Consider the following 15,122-nt stretch of genomic DNA (forward strand, 5'->3'; position numbering starts at 1 on the left):
TTTCATTTTGTTTATAGCAGCATTTTAAGGAAAGTTTATCTCTGACCCAGCCCCCTGCTGCCTTAACAGGAGACTGAAGGAAGGGAGAAGAGAAGTCTAAGGAATATATTTTTCAGGCTCTATCCATGAGAAGCTTATGTTAATGAAAATGTATTCATTGGGGTTTTTTTTCAACTTTTTATCTTGACATTTACAAATTTACATAAAATTGCTAAAATAATAAGTATATTGGACACCTATACAACCTTCACCTAGATCAGTGATGGCGAACCTTTTGAGCTCGGCGTGTCAGCATTTTGAAAAACCCTAACTTAACTCTGGTGCCGTGTCACATATAGAAATTTTTTGATATTTGCAACCATAGTATAAAAAAGATTTATATTTTTGATATTTATTTTATATATTTAAATGCCATTTAACAAAGAAAAATCAACCAAAAAAATGAGTCCGTTTCACTTCTGACACGCGTGTCATAGGTTTGCGTGACCTAGATTCATCCATTTTAATTTTTTGCCACATTTGGGGTGTATGTGTGCATCTCCCTCTACATTTATGTATGTGTAGACATATATACTGATTTATGTTTATATATACACATATATGTACATATTGTTATTTACTAAATCATTTGAGAGTAAGTTACAGAGATCGTTGACCCTTCCTCCCTGCCAAAAAACTCCGACATTCTCCTAAAAATAAGGCTATTCTCTTACATAATTATCAACTGTATCTTGTATGTAATCATGCCATTTAGGAAGTTTAATATTGATACGGTACTTTTATCCAGGACGCAATCCATGTTCAGATGTTGCCGGGTGTCTCAGTACCGTTCTTTGTAACAGTTTCCCCGATGCAGGACCTAGTCCGTGATCATGCATTTCACTGAGTCCTCATGTCTCTTCAGTCTCTTAATTTGTGACAGTTCCTCAGCTTTTCATTGTCCTCCATGACGTTTATGAAGAGTGCAGGTCAGTTGTTAAGTGGGATGTCCCTCCATTGGGCCTGACTGATGTCTCCTCTTTATTAGATTTCGGTTATGCATTTTGGCCTGATAAGTGCTGCTGTGTCCTTCTCTGTGCATCGTACACAGGATGCCCTTTATTGGGGATGTCAGCTTTGATAATCCTCTCTGCTGTAAAGGATTTTTCCCCCTTTGTAATGTAATCAATAAGTCATTTATGAGGTTTGACTCTGTAAATATCCTGTTCCCAAGAACCTTTCACCGAATGGTGCTGGCATCCGTAGGTGATTCTTATCTGTATTACTTACTACCATGATGGCTACAAAATGGTGATTCCCTAACTGTTCTCCCTTCTGTATTTATTGCCTGGATTTCCAATATAAAGAAAAGCTCCAGGTGTAAATATGCTCTTGATAATGAAATTTTTTTATGAATCTCTTTTCCTTAAAGCAGTAGTTCTCAACCTTGGCTGCACATTAGAATCACCTGGGAATCTTTAAAATCCTGATTTCTGGGCCTCATCCTCTGGAAAGTCTGTTTCTTTGTTATGGGGTGGGGCCACAACATTAGTAACAAAGAAACAGAATTTCAGGAGGACGAGGCCCAGAAATCAGGATTTTAAAAAGATTCCCAGATCGGAACCAAGATGGCGGCATAAGGTACAAACCTGTACGTGCTGCCCCCCACAACAACATTAAAACCACAACTATAAGACAAAACAGCTATCATCCAGAACCACGGGAAAGCTGATCGAGTGGAAGCTCTACAACTAGAAGGAAAGAAAAAAGCACATTGAGACCGAGTAGGAGGGGAGAGGCGCCAAGAACAGAGCTGCTCACCCTTATCTGCTCCTGGACAAGGCACGGGACACGTCCGTCTATACCTCCGCCATTTTCTTCTCTCCTCAGCACCTGCGCTTTTGCAGCCTAACAAACTGCAGTGAATCAGAGAGCTCCAAAACTTCCAAACTCCAAACAAAGAGGAGAAGTCTGTTGATATTGCTGTAGCCCCTGCTGGGTGGACCCACACACATAAGGGTGTCTCCAGCACAGACAGTGGCTCCTTGCAGTCAGCCAAAACTGCGAAGACAAACAAACATGTCACAAATGAAAGAAATGGAGGAAAGCAAACTAATGGAGGACATAGAGTTCAGAACCACAGTTATAAGGTTATTCAAGAATCTTCTACAAACCTCCGAGGAACTTAGTGAGACCTTCAAACCTTCAAGGATCTTAATGAGAATGCCAAAAAAATGGAAAAGGACCAGTCAGAAATTAAACATACACTGACTGAAATAAAGAATAACATACAGAGATCCAACAGCAGACGAGAGGATCCCAAGAATCAAGTCAAAGATCTGAAATACGAAGAAGCAAAAAACACCTATCTGGAAAAGCAAAACGAAAAAAGAATCCAAAAATATGATAGTGTAAGGAGTCTCTGGGACAGCTTCAAACGTACCAACATCCGAATTATCGGGGTGCCAGAAGAAGAGAGAGAGCAAGATACGGAAAGCCTATTTGAAGAAATAATGACAGAAAACTTCCCCTACCTGATGAAAGAAATAGACTCACAAGTCCAGGAAGCGCAGAGAACCCCAAACAAAAGGAATCCAAAGAGGACCACACCAAGACACATCATAATTAAAATGCCAAGGGCTAAAGACAAAGAGAGAATCCTAAAAGCAGCAAGAGAAAAACAGTCAGTTACCTACAAGGGAGTACCCGTACGACTCTCAGCTGATTTCTCAACAGAAACCATGCAGGCCAGAAGGGAGTGGCAAGAAATATTCAAAGTGATGAATGCCAAGAACCTACAACCAAGATTACTTTATCCAGCAAAGCTATCATTCAGAATTAAAGGTCAGACAAAGAGCTTCACAGATAAGGAAAAGCTAAAGGAGTTCATTACCACCAAACCAGGATTATATGAAATGCTGAAGGATATTCTTTAAGGGATAAATACCACATGATCTCACTCATTTGTGGAATATAATGAACAACATAAACTGATGAACAAGGACTGATCCAGAGACGGCGAAGCATTGATTGGACTTTCGGGCCCTGGAGGGAAGGTAGGAGAGGGTGGGGGTAAAGGGGAGAGATCAACCAAAGGACTTATATGCAAGCATATAGGCCTAACCAAGGGACATGGACAACATGGGGGGGCTGGGGCGGTGAGGGCATGGAGGGCATGAGCGGGGGTGGGGGAGTAGGGGATAACGTGGGGATAAGGACACAGATGTAATATCTTAATCAATAAAAAATGTATTTAAATAAAAAGATTCTCAGGTGATTCTAATGTGCAGCCAAGGTTAAGAAGAACTGCCTTAAAGTCTTCAGTCTCTTCTCTATCCTAACCCCTGCCCTTCCCCATCTCAGGGCAGTGGTAAAGTGAGCATTCCTTAAAAAGCTTTTATGAAGACAAAAAGAAAACCAGATAATACTAAAGAGTTAAAAGAAGCGATTAAATTTGGCAAATTGGCCATTCCATGAGTTAGCTTATGGCCAACTAATCGAGGGTGTCATCCCATCTCCACTCTGCAATCATGGCTCAGGGCAGGCCTCGAGCTCCTTCCCGCTGATTCCGGAGGAATGGGAGCCTTCACCTCATCTTGCAGGGCAAGTTCGGGAGTCAGGTAGGAAGCCAGTGAATCCAGACCCTTTTAACCCTCATGGCATTCGTCTGCCCCAAGCGTGCCAGGAAGTTTGGAGGATTGGTCTGTCCTCTATGGCAGAGACAACACACTGTTGAACAGCAGCCCCTGAGCATCTGGTGTGGGGCAGCAAATAGCTAGGGGAGTGCCACCTTTCTCCAGTTTCACACAGCAGGGGACATCAGTAATTAATTACAGAATTCTCACCAAACCAGAACTCAGAGTTCTGGACCATTGCCATCTACTGATCACACAAGTTAGAACCAAGCCACCTTGGTTTCCTCTCAGGGCTCTAGAGGACAGGCGGGCGGGCAGGAGTCTGACCGCTACTCTTGCTCTGTGCCCACAGCGTGGACCCAGGCTGCATGAGCCCAGATGTGAAGAACTCCATCCATGTTGGAGACCGGATCCTGGAGATCAATGGCACACCCATTCGGAACGTGCCCCTGGATGAGGTAGGGGTCCTGAGTCTGGTAAGCAGGATTGGAGGTGGTGCCTTCATGCCCGCCCCCACCACCTGGGACTCACCTGTCCACACACCTGCTCTCCGCAGATTGATCTGCTGATCCAGGAAACCAGCCGCCTGCTCCAGCTGACTCTTGAGCACGACCCCCACGACACGCTGGGCCATGTGCCGGGCCCTGAGCCCAGCCCCCTGGGCTCCCCAGCTCACACTCCCAGTGGAGAGGCTGGCAGCTCTGCCCGGCAGAAACCTGTCCTGTAAGTCAGCCCTGTACCTTGTGTTATCTGGGTACTTTCACTGATGCTGGGCCTCCAGATGCGACTTGATTCCCACTCTCCAGTCGCCCAGTCTGTGAGGGAGTCAGCCCTATAGAAAAGCAGGCCAGCAAAAGGCGCTGGGGACTATGAGAGGAAGGACGGGTAGTGAGAAGTAGGAAAGTAGGTGGAAGCTTCTCCCCCAGCTGGGATTACCGAGCTTTCCAGGGTGGACCAGTGCCTTGGTTGCAAGGAACAGTCCACACGTAACTCAGGATGATGGGATCTTTGGGGATGGTTTGGTGGGGGGGCGGGTTCCAGGCAGAAGCTAATTGCAGGACTGCAGATGTGGCAGGGGTCCTTCGACCTTGTCCACCCGCCACAGGGCCTCACTGAAGGGTGTGGCAACAAAGGGATGTGTTTCACAGAGACCACTCTGGTCCCCCGTGTGGAAAGGCAACCAAGACCAGCGGTAGCTAGAAGGCTGTTGTACTGATCCAGGTCGGGGTGCCCTGTACCCTCCTGCAGGGGGTTGGGAGACATGAGGAAGAAACCAGAAGCAGCCTGATCCTCACTGCACTTCCTGTGGGCCTGCTCAGGACTCCTGATAAAGACTTGGGGAGGGGGTGGGGGGACAGCCTTACTCTTGAGAAATAGTGATGCTGAGGTTATGTATTTCCTCGCCACCTGTGTTTGTCTGGAGCTCATGCCGCCCTCTAGGGCCACCAATGTGGCAGGGCTATGGGCTACTTGGGAAGGTCGCCTGCTTCTGGCCCCAGGACCCAAATGCTAGAAGACAAAGTGTCTGACCCAGCGCCACCAAGCAGAGCAGCCCCAGGACAAACGTTCCTACCAAGGGCACCTGAACAATAGTGGGCCTCAAACAGGAAGGCCAAACAGGATGGGACACCAGTGCTGGCATCAGGATGAGGGGAGAGTCTTGTGACCGCCTCAGGAGAGCTACCCTGTGCTACGGATGATGATGCATAGACTGACTTAGATGGGAGCATGACAGGCAAGAGGAAGGGGGCAGGCCGAGGCCTAGCCTCCCCCAGGGGGCCTCAGCCAGGTGTCCACCTGCCCCCTGGTGGCACTGGCCATGTGTGTGTGCCCCCAGGAGGAGCTACAGCATCGACCGATCTCCGGGTGCCGGCTCACTGGGCTCCCCTGCCTCCCAGTGCAGGGACCTGGGGCGCTCCGAGTCCCTGCGCGTGGTTTGCCGGCCACACCGCATCTTCCGGCCGTCGGACCTCATCCACGGGGAGGTGTTGGGCAAAGGCTGCTTCGGCCAAGCCATCAAGGTACAGGGCATGCCGGGCACGGACAGGCCAAGAGTGGGAGCAGGGCGGCAGGCGGGTGCAACCTATCAGTCCTCCCTCCTCCCCCCAGTGTCTCCAGGAAGCCACATGGAAGGGGCTTCCAGACTCCCGAGCCAGCCTCCTCCACCTGGGCCTCCTTGAGCTAGTGAGAGGAAGGGTGCCTACTCCAGATAGACCCAGAACTTTAGGAGGCAGTTGTTGGGAGGTGGCAGCTGGGAGGGCAGCCCAGCCACACCCTGAAGGCCTCATACTGAGCTTGATGCCAACCCACTCGGGCTCGGGACTGCTTTCCCCTTCACACTCTCCCCAGCAGAGACGTGAGTCCTTCCCTGGCTCTCATGTCACGGGCTGTGACGAGGCTAGAGGATTCAGGATTATACAAAAGGTGCTGGTCAGGTTGCCCACATGCCCTTGTCCAGACAGGCCCTGGCCCCCAGCCCTTATCCCTGGTCCCATTGCCAGGGGAGGAGTCCCTGGCAAAGCCATCATTCCACCTCCGGGAGACAGCCCAGCAGAGCAGACAGCTGGCCTCTGGGTCAGGTGGTCCTGGACCCAAGCCCAGCCACCCCTTCCCTGCCAACTGGGTGACCTTGAGCCTTGCTGGGAAACCTCCCTGCGCCTCAGTTTCCTCATCTGTAACGGTATTAAGTTCTGCCGCCCTCGAGGGCCAGGACATCACATGAAATGTCTGTGAAGATCTTGATGCCGACTATTTATCTCCCTGACAGTCCTAGGGTAGGGAGGGGGCCTCGGCAAGTTGGGCTTAGAGCAGAGCTTCTGTCTGTCTTGTCTCCATGCCTTGGTGTCCCCACACAGGTGACACACCGGGAGACAGGTGAGGTGATGGTGATGAAGGAGCTGATCCGGTTCGACGAGGAGACGCAGAGGACATTTCTCAAGGAGGTGAGTGAATGGAGCTGCACTTTCTCTTCACCAGACTTCTGGTACATGCTGTGGCCCCCACCTTCCCACCACTGGGAGGGGTGGCAGAGGGTCCCAAGAGGATGACACTCAAGTCAAACGACGAAAGTAGAAACAGTATCTGCCAGGAGGGCTAGAAAGGCAGGGGACCCTGGGGGTGGGGGAGCAGCTCCAACAAGGAGCACAGTAGTGGCAGTGGGTGTGGTAAGCGCCCCATGGGGCGGGGAGGGTCCCCTGTCTTTGACATTGTCTGTGGCCTCTGGTGGGACAGGAGGGAGAAGGAGATGTGTGCACAGCCCGTTTGTTCCCCGCCAGGTGAAGGTCATGCGATGCCTGGAGCATCCCAATGTGCTCAAGTTCATCGGGGTGCTCTACAAGGACAAGAGGCTCAACTTCATCACCGAGTACATCAAGGGGGGCACACTGCGGGGCATCATCAAGAGCATGGTGAGTGCTGGGCTGCCCCACGCAAGGCACCTCCCCCCGGGCCTGACCCCCCTTCGGTGGGGCGGGCCTCTGGTCTCAAAAGACCCTCCAAACCCCAATTCGGAATCCAATAGGGTTGCTCTGACTCCATCTGAAGCCGGGGAAAAGCTGAGGCTCAGAGAAGGGTGGCAGCTATGCTGAGGGCTTTGAATTGGTCATCCTGCAGGGCCGCAGGCCAGCCCCAGCCCGCCTGCCACAGGTCAAACACCTGAGAGGCCCCTCCCGTTACCTCTTCATGGGGACCTTTGTTTTGCTTCTGGTGAAAGCAGATCATTTGTACTGTTTGCCATGTTCCATAACATTCAGAACTAAGGGCTTGGAAAAAATTGCAAAGCCACCTTTGGAAGCAAAGTGCTTGGAGGGGTACTTCATCGCTTTGCGCTGCTGGCAGCGCCCCTGGGGTCCAGTGTGAGGGCTACAGCGTCACCCTGAGACCTCAAGTTCCTGTCCCCTCCCGCGCCCACTGCTGATTCCGCCCCCCCTCGGCCGAATTACCTGGTGTTGCCGGAGTGTCACTTTGTGGACTCCTGACAGATATGACTTCTCAGAGGGGATTCTGTGGGGACGTACCACTGAGGCTTCCTAACTGCACTCTGAGTCTTTAACATGCTCTGATGTCCTCGCCCTCCCTCTGGAGGCCTCCAGGGGATGAGGTGAGAGAAGAAGTTATTTCCCCAAATGACGAGCCCAAAGCCCTGCTCTCCTGAGCGATATGGCTGGCCCGCGGCAGGTGACCTCACCAGGCCCATCTTTGATGGTCCATGAAAGTCAGTTCAGATTTTTTAAAAACTTGAAAGGATGGGATTTGTAGGAGGTAAAAAGAGGTTTTTTTCTGAGAGGTGGCGCATCAGGAACTGCAGAGGAATCTCTCTCTTCCCCACCCCCACTTAGTGTTCGAAATCAGTTCTGCTAGAACATTGTTTTGAATTATACTCCCACAGCCATTAGAAGGAACAGTGTGGGTGCAGAAGAGAGTGGGGTCATCAGCCCCTCTCGGACACTTGCCCCCCCTGCCTCTCTCTCACCTCTCTGTCCCCCACTGCGGCCCTGTTGGCCCTTCCTGGCCATGGTCTCCCCGCCCCCAGGACAGCCAGTATCCGTGGAGTCAGAGGGTGAGCTTTGCCAAGGACATTGCTTCAGGGATGGTGAGTAGGCTTTGGTTCTGACTATGGGGCGTGGGCTGGTGATCCAACCCCACTTATAAAAGCATTCTCTCTGCTGATGTGAAATTCCACAAGGAAGCTTTGAGAGTGAACAGAGAGGACCGAATGGAGAGCCTGATGGGGCGGGATGGGAGGTGGGAGCCTCCGGGGCCAGGGCTGGGGTCCTTCAGCGCCGCCGCCTCCTGACCTCTGTGCCCCTCCCCCAGGCCTACCTCCATTCCATGAACATCATCCACCGGGACCTCAACTCCCACAACTGCCTGGTCCGTGAGGTGAGCGGCCTGGGCCTGGGAGGGAGGGGACAGCAGGAGCCCTGCCCACCAATCTCAGCCTCAGGAGGCCCTGGGTAGGTGCCCCGACTCCAGTTTAGCCCAGGGGGAAGCAGCTCAAGGCCAGGAGGCAAACAGACCTCACCGTGCCATTTACCTGCAGTGTGGCTCCAGCTCTCGGAGCCACTGACATTGCAGGTTGTAAGAGGGTCTGACAAGTCAACGAAGGAGAAATTGATGTGTAAACTGTAAAGGTCCAGGAGAGTGGCATTCACGGAGAACAGCCTACAGCAGAGTGGCCAGGCCTACACCAGGCAGCTCTCACGGCTGTGGGTCTAGAGGGGGGCCTGGGCATGTGGGCTGGGTCGTCAGGGCAGGCTTCCGAAAGAGGCTTTGAGGGGCCATTCCTAAGGGGGTAGTGATTAAGGCTGTGTGCAGAGAACAGGAGGGAGTGACTGCCCAGCTGGAGAGGCCTCCTGGGGCTGCCATAACCAGGTGCCACAGGCTGGATGGCTCACAGTGACAGCAGTGTGTCCTCAGGGTTCAGGAAGACAAAAGTCCAAAGAAAAGGTGTCGGCATGGTTAGTGCTAAGGGAAGATCTAGCTCCTCCTCTCTCCTAGCTTCTGGTGGCTGCTGGCCCTCCTTGGCGTTCCTTGGCTTGTAGCTACCTCACTCCATTCTCTGCCTCCATCTTCACATGTTCTTCTTCCCTCTGTTATCTGTGTCTTCTTATAAGGACCAGTCATTGGATTTTGGCCCACCCTAATCCAGTGTAACCTCACGCTAACTAAGTGTGGCTGCAAAGACCCTACTTCCACGTTGGTTCACGTTGAGGTTTCGGGTGGACATGAACTTGCTGGGGCCATGAGTCATCACACTACAGGCAGGATGAGAGCCCGTCCCCGAGGAGGAAGTTCTGCAGACAGGTGTCTGTCCAGTGAATTCAGGACAGGAAGAGTGTCTGATGGTGGCCGCGGGACATGCAAAGACCCCACAGTATGACATCCAGAAAGCCATGAGTTGCTCACTGTCGAGTGGGGGTCTCAGCCCCTGGGAATGTCCAGGCAACAGGGATTTTCTAGGCTGTGGGGAACAGTGGGCAGTGAGCCCAGGGAGGTTGGTGAGGCTAGATCCACTCATGGACCTTCCAGGGAGCCGGCTTAGGCTGCCCCTGCTGGCAGCGGGTGTCACTGCAGGTCCGGCCAGTGTTTCTGGGCACAGTGAGAACAGGGTGACCTGTCTCCGCCTCAGTCCCACAGCACAGCCCGTCCTTTGAGAACCTGATGAGAGCTGTGAGCCTCCTGTCCCCAGAATCCATCTATGCACAACCAAACTCTGTCTACAATTTGGGGCCTCTGAGAATTTGGTGGTGGCCCTCACTGGTTTCCCTAGAGCTGTTCCCATAGCAGGATCTGCAGAACCCTGTACCATTTGATCCTGCGAAACTTCCCAAAAGTGCACAGTCCTGACGCCCCCCCCCCCCCTTTCAGGCCTTCTGAAAGGGGACTGTGTCCCCTGAGGCCTCACTGAGGTGGGCCCAGGATGCACTTCATCCCCTCGCCCATACGCCATCTCCGTCGAGTTTTCTCCAGGCGACTGTTCACATTTGTGTTGCCCCCAAAGGCAGCACAGAGTCCTCCCCTTCAGAGTAAGCCTCGCTCTAACTCACCTGCCTGGGGCCCTGCCCCTCAGCCTCTCTGTGCCCATTCCTCAGTGACCACCCAGCAGTGGCCAATCCTGGACCTGGCACATAGGTTCTAGAATTCCAGGGCCCCAGACACCAAGCCTGAGGCTGGGCCTTGGGGCGCTCAGAGGATCTTCCCAGCCCTGACTTGGCCCTGTGCCCTAGGGTTCCCTGCCCGTCCCTCATCGCTCAGGAGATTCCAGCCCTGATTTTACCATCTTGGGTGAACACAGCAGTCAGCATCTCAGCTCTGCCAGGGTCCAGGCTGGGCCCTGGGAGGGGCGCCTACAAACCCTAAAACAGTCGAGTCAGGGGCTCTGGAGCCCTGGGTTTGAATCCAGTCCTAACATTGACCCGCTGGGTGGCCTTAAGCAATTTTCTTAACCTCTCTGGGCCTCAGTCACCTCATCTGCAAGGTAACATGTATCAGATTGTTGGAGAATTAAGAGATAAATAACTAGGGGAGTGGGGCCACCCTGGTATTTTCTGAAGCTTTGGGCAGCCCCATTTGCAAAGAGTAGAGAGGTTCGGGGAAGGAAGGCAGTCCCTACCCTTTACCTGAGCCCCTCTGAGCAATGGGGCTACAGCCCACCAGCAGCCCCCGGCGTCAGAGCTATGTTCTCTGGCTGGCTGCGGATTGGTGTGGGGTCCCGGCTAGGAGCAGGTAGCTGGTGGTGGCGGGACCATGCTCAGTGTGGGCCTGCTCTCTCGTCACCCCAGAACAAGAACGTGGTGGTGGCTGACTTTGGGTTGGCGCGGCTCATGGTGGATGAGAAGACTCAGCCTGAAGACCTGCGAAGCCTCAAGAAGCCAGACCGGAAAAAGCGCTACACGGTGGTAGGCAACCCCTACTGGATGGCGCCCGAGATGATCAATGGTGAGTGGGCGGCCCCACCCACTCAGGCAGAGCTGCAGCCACCCAAGCCCTGGCCTCCTCGGCCCCTCCGCTTCCTCTCTGGGTCCTTTTCCCATTGCTGGTGTAACAAATTACCACACACTTAAAAAAATACAAGTTTTTGTGTAGTTCTGGAGGTCAGGAGTCCAATAACTTAAGTCTCACTGGGCTTAAGTTGCTGTCAGTAGGGCTGGTTTCTTAAAGGCTCTAGGGGAGAACCTGTTCCTTCCTCTTCCACCTCCTGGAGGCCACTCATTCCTCAGGTGGTGGCCCCTTCTTCCATCAAGGCCAGTAGCCTGGCATCTTCTCTTTCCCTGACTCTGACTCTCCTCCCTCTCATAAGGACCTTTGTGACTACATAGAGTTCATCCCAATAATCCAAGATCTCCGACCCCCCACCCCCACCCCCCGCCTCAAGATCCTTAATCACTTCTGCACAGTCCCATATAAGGCAGTGAATTCACAAGTTCCAGGGCTCAGGCCACGGACATCTTTGAGGGCCGTCATTCCGCCTAGGACAGGCCCTCTCTCCCACTCCCTTCCTTTTTTAATCAGGCCTGTCACACTGTGGTCCTGTGTATGCCTAGGCCAGTGATGGTGAACCTGACACGCGTGTCAGAGGTGACACGCGAACTCATTTTTTTGGTTGCTTTTTCTTTGTTAAATGGCATTTAAATATATAAAATAAATATCAAAAATATAAATCTTTGTTTTACTATGGTTGCAAATATCAAAAAATTTCTATATGTGACACAGCACAGAGTTAAGTTAGGGTTTTTCAAAATGCTGACACGCCGAGCTCAAAAGGTTCGCCATCACTGGCCTGGACCATGGATTATAAAGCCCCTCCACAGGCAGGTGGCATGCAAACACAGGATCAGGACAGGCAGACTAGGAGTCATCTCAGCGCCGGCTCTGACTGAAGTTAACATAGCCCCCCACATAACTTCACCTGTAAAGTAGGCTAACAGTCCCTATCTTTAAGGGGTGGTGTGAGGATTAGATAAGGTTATAAACTAGGTAGCATTCAGTAAATGAGTGGCTATATTGATTGTTTTTAGCATCATGAGGTAGATGGCATTCTTCCCATTTTACAGATGAGGAAACTGAAGCTTTGAGAGTTCCGAAGGTGCTGTAACAAATTACCACAAACTGGGTGACTTAAAACGAAAGAAGTTTATTCTCTTATATAAGGTTCTGGAAGCTGGAAGTCTGAAATCAGTGGAGCTGTGCTCCCTTCAGAGACTATAGGGGAGAGTTCGTTCCTTGCTGCTTCAGGCAACTGTCTTGGTGTTTCCAGGCTTTAGGCCACATCATTCCAATCTCTGCTCCCACCTTCCCATGGCCACTGCCTCCTCTTCTGTGAGTCTTCTCTCTTATAAGGTATAAGATGGTATTTAGGACTTGATGGTATTTAGGGCTTGCCTGGATAATCCAGGATTATCTCCTCTCAAGAATCTTAATCATATCTTCAAAGACCCTGTTTTCAACCAAGTAGCATTCACAGGTCCCAGGGGTTTGGCGTGGTTGTCTTTCAGGGCCACAATGAGGTCCATGACTTGTCTGGAATCATACAGCTTGTCAGTGACCAAGCTGGGCCTGATACCCCTTCCCCAGCCAGGGCTCTTGTCCTCACCCCCCAAAGTTTTCTCAGCCCTAGTAGGGTCAGGGGCAGAGCATCTTCCTTCTGGTCCTGACCTGCTGGCCAGGGCATCCACGTGGCTTGCCAGTCCCTGGCCCAGCCTCCCTGCCACTTGGATCCCTGCCTCGCCTGCTAATAGTCAGTTTCTTTGCCTAGGCCGAAGCTATGATGAGAAGGTGGATGTGTTTTCCTTTGGAATCGTCCTGTGCGAGGTAGGTCCAGGGGTGGGCAGCAGTTGGCATCAGGCCCGGTGGCTCCTCTCCACTCCCTACCATCCTAGGCTGCAGGTTAGGGAGGCTCCTGGGAACTGGGCTGCCCACAGCAATTTGCATCCAGGCCTAGTGTAACCTCCCTCAAACGCCTCCTGGGTGGTGCCCAGCCCCAAGGGCCCCTGGGTAACTGCTGGCCCTGTGTTGGACAGATCATCGGGCGGGTGAACGCTGACCCAGACTACCTGCCTCGCACCATGGACTTTGGCCTCAATGTGCGAGGCTTCCTGGACCGCTATTGTCCCCCAAACTGCCCCCCGAGCTTCTTCCCCATTACCGTGCGCTGCTGTGATCTGGACCCTGAGAAGAGGTGAGTGGGGTAGGGCTCGGCCTGGGCAGCCTTGGGTCGGCCGGTCCCCAGCAGAGCCAGAACCCACCATCCCTCTCCCCTGACCTGTCATCCCAGGCCCTCCTTCGTGAAGCTGGAGCAATGGTTGGAGACCCTCCGCATGCACTTGGCCGGCCACCTGCCACTAGGCTCACAGCTGGAGCAGCTGGACAGGGGCTTCTGGGAGACCTACCGGCGTGGCGAAAGTGGACTGCCTGCCCACCCCGAGGTCCCTGACTGAGCCCAGCCCACCCAGCAGTCCCTGTCCCCACTCCGGAAAATCCACCCTGCACCAGATTCCTCTGCAGGAGGCAGCCGGGTGTGGAGCCCTCAGCAAAAGTGGGCACCCAGACCCCTCCCCATCACTAGGCCCTGACTTGCCTCCAACCCTGTGGACTGTGGCCCCTGCGCTGTCTCTGCCCCCCAGCCGCAGAGCTGGCCTGGCTGCATACACACCATCACCTCACCCTGCCTTACCTCTGTCTCGGTGGGGTTGCCCCCTCTTGCTTCTCCTGCATGAGCTTGAGGGTCCATGTGAATTGTGCCCCATCCCACACCCCACCGCCCCACCCATCCTGCACACGCTCCACCTGTCTGCAGCTCCTCCAAGGCCTTGCTGGAGGCCAACTTCAGACCATGCCCTGTCACGGCTGAATACATAGGAGGGGGTGTGTCAAGGGAGCGGTGTTCCCAGGAGCCATAGGGAGTCTGGGGCCTATCACCACCACCGCCCAGGGGTGTCTAGGTAGTAGCAGGTATTGAGAACTATCCAAACCCCCAAAGCAAAGAGACGTCTGCTCCGGTAGAGGGCATCCCTGTTGGTGGGGCAGCAGCCCTTCTTGCTTTGGGTCTTTTTGTTTCTTTATTAAAGCCACTTTAGTGAGAAGCAGGTACTAGGCCTCAGGGTAAAGGGAGGGCCCTGGCAGAGTTGCTGGGAGGAGCAGCAGAGGAACGTTGGGCAGAGCGGACGAGGCAGGTGTCCACCAGCATCCCAGCCCCCTGGAGTTCATCTCAGCGCCCTCCTGGACCTCTCCCTGAGGCTCCCTACAGTAGCTGGAGCAGCCCCCGCCTCTCCCTGTGCCCCTCTGTCCTCTGGGTTCTTTCTGTGTAATCTATTTTTTAAGAAGAGTTTGTATTATTTTTTCATACGGCTGCAGCAGCAGCTGCTGGGGGCTTGGGGTTTTATTTTATGGGCTGGTGGGGGGGGCCATTTGATCACTTTGCCTCAGTTGAGCATCTCGGAAGTATTAAAACTGTGAAGCCTTCTCAGTGCACTTTGAACCTGGGAAACGATCTAAACCGGCCCACGGGACTGCGACTCGGGGAGGTGGGACAGTCGCCTCCATCCAGGAAAACCATGTCCAAGGAACAAAACCCAGGCTCAGAACAATAAACTCAATTCTGTGCTCCCCCCACCCCCAGGTCCTGCGTCGCAGTGTTTGTCTGGGCCTGAGGAAATAGGACGAGAATGGGGCTTTGTGATTAGAAGTCTGGTGGGAAGACAAGGATGGAAGCGGGGTGGAGGGTGCAGAGGGCTGAAGCAGAGGTGGTGGCCAGCCGGACAAGTGAAGACTTCCCAAAGCTGGGTTTGGGAGGGGGAAGAGCAGATACTAGGGAAGGTACTGCTCTCATTTCTTCCTAAAATTTAAAGGGTTCAATCAGGAAAACAGAAACCACACCAGTTATTTCAAATATAGGGCCTTTAATCTAGAGAATTGTTCACACAGCTGTTGAAACAGTGGCATTTTAAGGAAAGAGGAAGTGACTTTAGTTATCCAGTGTTGTACAACAAAATCACCCCTTAAACGTGG

At 52.7% G+C, this 15,122-nt stretch overlaps 1 protein-coding gene across 3 annotated transcripts in view; it reads left to right on the top strand.

The window, feature by feature from the left end:
- LIMK1 (LIM domain kinase 1) overlaps window positions 1-14,726 on the top strand; it is a 28,243-nt gene extending 13,517 nt beyond the window's left edge. For all 3 annotated transcript variants that reach the window (XM_036310193.1, XM_036310191.1, XM_036310192.1), the window contains 11 exons: window positions 3,967-4,072; window positions 4,171-4,337; window positions 5,452-5,635; window positions 6,470-6,556; window positions 6,890-7,021; window positions 8,146-8,205; window positions 8,430-8,495; window positions 10,898-11,054; window positions 12,871-12,926; window positions 13,136-13,293; window positions 13,390-14,726. In XM_036310193.1, coding sequence (XP_036166086.1) covers window positions 3,967-4,072; window positions 4,171-4,337; window positions 5,452-5,635; window positions 6,470-6,556; window positions 6,890-7,021; window positions 8,146-8,205; window positions 8,430-8,495; window positions 10,898-11,054; window positions 12,871-12,926; window positions 13,136-13,293; window positions 13,390-13,552 — 1,336 coding nt within the window. In that variant the 3' untranslated portion in view covers window positions 13,553-14,726. The remainder of the gene's footprint in view (window positions 1-3,966; window positions 4,073-4,170; window positions 4,338-5,451; window positions 5,636-6,469; window positions 6,557-6,889; window positions 7,022-8,145; window positions 8,206-8,429; window positions 8,496-10,897; window positions 11,055-12,870; window positions 12,927-13,135; window positions 13,294-13,389) is intronic.
- The last annotated feature ends 396 nt before the right edge of the window (window positions 14,727-15,122 follow it).

The sequence above is a fragment of the Myotis myotis genome, unplaced genomic scaffold (assembly GCF_014108235.1).
Source record: "Myotis myotis isolate mMyoMyo1 unplaced genomic scaffold, mMyoMyo1.p scaffold_m19_p_5, whole genome shotgun sequence".
NCBI classification, from domain to species: domain Eukaryota; kingdom Metazoa; phylum Chordata; class Mammalia; order Chiroptera; family Vespertilionidae; genus Myotis; species Myotis myotis.